The sequence below is a fragment of the Bactrocera dorsalis genome, chromosome 5, assembly GCF_023373825.1.
Source record: "Bactrocera dorsalis isolate Fly_Bdor chromosome 5, ASM2337382v1, whole genome shotgun sequence".
Classification (NCBI taxonomy): domain Eukaryota; kingdom Metazoa; phylum Arthropoda; class Insecta; order Diptera; family Tephritidae; genus Bactrocera; species Bactrocera dorsalis.
Genome location: NC_064307.1, coordinates 14,532,546 through 14,537,789, shown reverse-complemented (window position 1 = coordinate 14,537,789; position 5,244 = coordinate 14,532,546). Strand labels below are relative to the sequence as shown.

Sequence of the window (5,244 nt, the reverse complement as noted above, 5' to 3'; positions counted from 1 at the left end):
TTAGAAAATATTATAGCTCTAGATGAGCAAAACTTTAGATGATATTACTGTAAGAATTTTTCTTAAACAAACGTCCCAAAGTTGTGAGTAAAATCTTACGAATATAGTGATAGACCGGGTTCAATACGGGCTCTACTCTCTAACTAGTACAAAGTAGTTGACAAATTCTGTACCAATTGTGGGACTAAGGTTTACTAGTGGTTCAAGCTCAAAACTTGAGTTCAACTGGTGCATTTCGGATCGAAATTTGACAACAGCCAAGACTAACAACATTAAACAATAAATTGAAGAGGTCAAACGATAGGGAATTTCCTTGTTTGAAACCTTGTTTGGTATCGAACGGCTCGGAGAGGTTCTTGCCGATCTTGACGGAGCATTTGTTATTTGTCAACATCACCTTACATAGCCGTATTAACTTTGCGGGGACCCCAAGTATGGAAAACTTTTTATTTGGTGAGATATTTTGACGACATTAGGTTTTTTCTTTTATTTTATTTTCACTTAACAAATAAGAAACTATTTTTTCGTTCCGTTGCACATATTTTTTTATTCGCTAAAATTTTACACATTTTTATCATTCATTGAAATTTACTTTCTTATTGTTAAGCGCATTCAACACTTCCTTTTCTCGAATTTCCTTCAGTCTCTTTTTGAACTCCCATTGTGCCCATTCATCGGCCGGTTGCACAAAACAGCCCACATCCTCCTCATGCTCCGCATTCAAGAAGTTGTTCTTCAACTCTGCATCTTCATTGTTATCCATGATGCCAGGCAGATCTCTTCGCCTTACCATTTCCAGCAGTTCCAAACGCTTCGCTTCAATTTGCTCAGCGAAATGCTCTTCTATTGTTTGCAGTAGATTAGAAGTAGCTTTTAGGTTCTCTCCATCCTTATCTAAATCATAAATACATTCCTTGTTGGTCTTATTTTGCGTTTCGGCAAGGTCGTTTGTATCTTTACTATAGATTATACTATCTAGATCGTCTTTTAAATCGTATTTATTTAGCAACTCCTTTGGATCCGTGCTGCCACCGGGTTCGCGCGCTTGCTCGCGAAATGGGAATGAACTCTTCAGTAGATTCTCTAAACTTTTGTACGTACTTGGCCAAAGACTCGAGAGATAAGATGGTGTTTCGTTGGTTTTGGATAGATTGAAGCGTATCTTTTTTATTGGACTCGAGCGGTTGAGCTTTATTTGCGACTCCGTTGTGCCAATGCTGTTCGAGGTTGAAGACTTGGCGGCATTGTTTTTGAAGTTTTTTGAAGTTGGCGTTGCTTTGTGCTTGGAACGTTTATTTTTTAATTTTCCATCGACATTTATTTGTGAATTTTGCTGCGATGAATTTATGCTCGTGCCCTAAACGAAAGTAGGAAAGTAAAAATCATGTGTAGCTAATGGAAATAAATGTTTTTTTGAAATTTATTGTAGACAAGTATTAAAATATGTAAAGCGATCAGATAATTCATTGTCGTCTGAAGTTAGCCTTACTTTTGACTTGCATAGATATGGGTTTTCTGAACTAACAGCGGATTACATGAACTACTCAAATGTTGTTTCTCTTTGATGCTAATCGATCTCATGTGACAACACCGACCATTTAAAAAAAAAGTCGTGGATCTGCTACCTGAATTTGGAGAGTGATGCCGGAAGTACTTCTTAGCAATTCTTTTTACAATTTTGCCACTCTTTCTTTAAAAACAATGAAGAGATACGAATTGTGAACCGGAAAGTAAAAGCAGTTTTCGTGAAGAAGAGCCTGAATTTTATTTGCTCTTATAAAAGATGCTTCGAGCGTTTAAAATCCATTGAATTCGGCTGAAAACTGCTGTCTCTATTCAACTTCTCAAAACTTTTACAGATTAAAAATAAAATACCTCCCAAATGTAGGCAACAATACTTCAAACAAGTAAAATTCGTCCTAAATGTAGGCAACGATATTTCAAGCAAAGCATCACCCTTAACAGTATGACACCAGGATACACGAACAAAGCTAACTCTCTTGCAAAAAATGGAAAACAAAAAAGAGAGCGTTAAAGTGTACGAAGAACTACTTGGAATGTGCCCAAGTATGTTGACTTCTGAAGATCGTTTCTGGTTTTAGTAGTTTCTAAATTAGCAAGTATATTATACCAACCCCTTTTCCCCGATTATTTGAAGCATTTCGCCTAGCGGTCTCCAACTCATATGCTTTATATGCTTTCTTAATTTCTTTATCTGTACGACTGCTACTTGTTGCCTGAGGTCTCACTTTCTTAAGTGCCGGTTTCAAAACAGTAACCACTTTAGGCTCTGTATGAGTATTTGCGAAATTATGTGTATTTCTCTCGACAGTCACCGGCACCTCTGCCGTTTTCTTCGCTCGCTGCGGCGGTGGACTTGCTACAGTTTTATCACTCCTTATACCAGAATCGATTTTCGGGCGTATGTTCTTATAATAATTACGAGTTTTAACTCTAGTTGCCTCAGCCACCAGAGTTGCTTCACTCGCGTTTGGTGTTTTTGGAATATTTGTGTGTTCTTCCTTTACACTCGGCAGTTTCGGTTCATGCGCCGTTTCAGTTAAGGATTTTTTCAGTTCTGCGTTTACATTCGAAGCAACTTTCAAGTCTAATTTACTCTTTTCCACAGTATCACGCAATAATATTTGCTTGCTATCGTCCAACGTGACCTTTGTATTGTAGATGACGAAACCGCTCTTCGGTTCGGCAACAGGTTTGGCAAAGTTCATATATTTTTCAATCATTTGACGTTGATCGGCCAAATCTTGTATAGCTAATTTGCCGCTTTTCATTATCTCGTTGCCATAAAGTGAAAACCAATTGTTAACCATAGCCTCCACATAGCTAACAATGGCATCCTTCACCGGCTCCACAGTTTCATCCAGTCTGGTTTTCAGCGAATTCATTACTCCGATGTCTAGGGAAATGGGAAATTAAAGTGCATAAATAATTGGAAAAAATTTACTTGCTGCTTGCGGTTTGCCGTCCGCCCAGCTGGCACGTCTCTGCGCTTGGCCGTCCAGCGTTTGTATTTCCTGACTTTCCTCAATCTCCGAAACATTATCCTCTTCCATTATGGGGTAGACATCTTTGCTGCGTCGCGCTGCGAGTTCATCCCACGGATTACTTTGCTGCTTCGTGCGTGATAATATCTTCGGCGGCCGATCACACGCTTGCATATCAGTAAACTGCAATGAATTATAGTGGAGTATATTAAGAGACTTTCGTTTCATTAGCTTTGTTATTATATTTCTTCTTGTAACGTATACAGTTCGTAAATACAATAAGAATTCAGCCTAAATGTAGGCAACAAATTTTAAGAAAAGCGTTGCCTACCTTTGGGAATATATTACCGGAGACACACACCCGTTTTCACATTCTTTGTCTAAGCGTTAGGGATACGACATTATCTTCCTGAAAATTCTTTAAATAGTCAACTATTTAAAAGACCGTTGTCTCAGCCTTTCTTCAAATAAACAACTATCTCTCTAGGATTATATATAATATACACTATATACGTATATCATACAAAATACTCACGTTTTGTATCAAATTACTATACAGAGTTTGTGCGAGTTTCTCCGGAAAGGGTATTAACACATTAATACTGCCACCATAAGTGGCGCGCACAGTTATCTCCGGAAATACCGTGATATTCGTCACCACATTGGTGCGTGTATTTAGGAAATTGATCAATAAACGATGGTCCAAATGTACGCCTATAAGTATGTAAAGCATGCGATTGTATATGTAACGTATTGAATATTTCGAAAATTGACTCCAGCCCTCAGGCAAGTAGATTTTGCCCACTTCATCCTCGGAATAGGTGCGCTGCCGGTTAAAAAGCAGTAATATTTTTATATCTACATACAAACATTATAATGCACATACATCATCACCCAGTCCCAGACAACGGAAACCATTCTTCATGAGTATATAATGCGTGAAAGCTATAATCAGATCAGATTTGCTTTTGATTGTGCCATAAATTTGCAAATAAAACTCTTTCCAATCGTCAAAACAATTTTTCGTCTCTTTATCGTCGTGCTCTTCCTTGACGTTTACGGTATCTGCGCTCGTCACCCGCTGCAGCGGTTTTGGTGCTTCGGTTTCGGGTTCGACTTTTGCTTCCATAACATCGTTTTCTCTTTTCGTACTTTTTTCGGGTTTGCCCGGTTTTTCAACAGCCGCTTTCACTTTTGTCTTGCTGTTAATAGTTGATTTCGATGGGTTCGACGACTTCGAGCTCCTCCAACTTTGTTTCGACTCCCTCTGCAGTGTTGTTGGTGTAAGTTTTCTTGACATTTTTCTCTATTATTTTTTTTACGATTTTTTTTGCGAATTTTTTAATGTTTTATGCAAAATAGTTTAGGTTTTTTGGTAATTTTGAGTTTTTATTGACGAAAATGTTGTGAAATATTGGGAATTTTGAAAGCAATAAATTATTTATGCGTTTTTGTATTTTTTTGTTATTTGAAAGCAAACCTATGGCGTGAAAATTTTGTGTGATTCTAAAAGACAAGAGAAAAATGTATTTTCATTTTTCTTTTACTGAATTATACTGGTATAAAAATGCAGGGTTTCAAGAAACTCTAAGTAAAAATTAAACTGAAGAAAGTGTTGTAAATATTGTGTCAATATGTTGCTATTGTCTATATCTTATAATAGCAATATTTATTTATTTATTTTTATTTATTTATTTATATATAAATATTTTTTAAATGAAACTTCATTGTCGAAACAGTTTCATCGATATTTTTGAAATTTCGGATAAGCATTTTAGACCTGCTTCTTGTTCCAGACATACATATGTAAATCTACTGCTAAAAATTCAGAAATGAAATGCATATTCGATTAAATTTAAATTAATTATTATTTTAAAGGGTCAAATATTTAATGCTTTATGAAATCTAGATTTCTATTTGAATCGTGAGGACTTCAAATTGAAATTCGCGTATAAAGTTAGGTTGAGAATTAAACAAAAGGAGTATCGAAAAGCAAGTTTTCTCGGAATCTTTCCTTGGAACAAATTTGCCTGCTGTCGAATAATCGATAGTTATCAAACTGTTCCAAAACATATGGCGAGAGCTGTTTAAGTGAAATTTCTAGGACAGGTTTTAATTTAAGGAACACAATTAGTGTGAAATTAAAAACAAAGATGTCTTTCATATATCGATATTATATGACGTTAAAATTATCATACTAAACTTTTAAATCGATATTTCGAATAATAATTGATTTACT

At 36.0% G+C, this 5,244-nt stretch overlaps 1 protein-coding gene across 1 annotated transcript; it reads right to left on the bottom strand.

Moving 5' to 3' along the window:
- Window positions 1-526: 526 nt before the first annotated feature.
- Window positions 527-4,522, bottom strand: LOC105227955 (uncharacterized). Its single transcript, XM_011207524.4, has 5 exons — window positions 3,892-4,522; window positions 3,541-3,831; window positions 2,966-3,188; window positions 2,136-2,917; window positions 527-1,357 (listed from the first exon to the last, which is right to left on the bottom strand). The coding sequence occupies exons 1-5, from the start codon at window positions 4,303-4,305 to the stop codon at window positions 575-577; spliced, it is 2,493 nt and encodes an 830-aa protein (XP_011205826.2). The 5' UTR covers window positions 4,306-4,522; the 3' UTR covers window positions 527-574.
- Window positions 4,523-5,244: the final 722 nt, after the last annotated feature.

Bases quoted from the DNA above. Each gene is read 5' to 3' on its own strand.
- LOC105227955 (XM_011207524.4), bottom strand. From the start codon at position 4,305: ATGTCAAGAAAACTTACACCAACAACACTGCAGAGGGAGTCGAAACAA. The intron at 3,832-3,891 runs GTATGTGCATTA...TTTAACCGGCAG, and splicing joins GTCTGGGACTGGGTGATGAT to CGCACCTATTCCGAGGATGA. The intron at 1,358-2,135 runs GTTGGTATAATA...ACTTTCGTTTAG, and splicing joins CAAATAATCGGGGAAAAGGG to GGCACGAGCATAAATTCATC.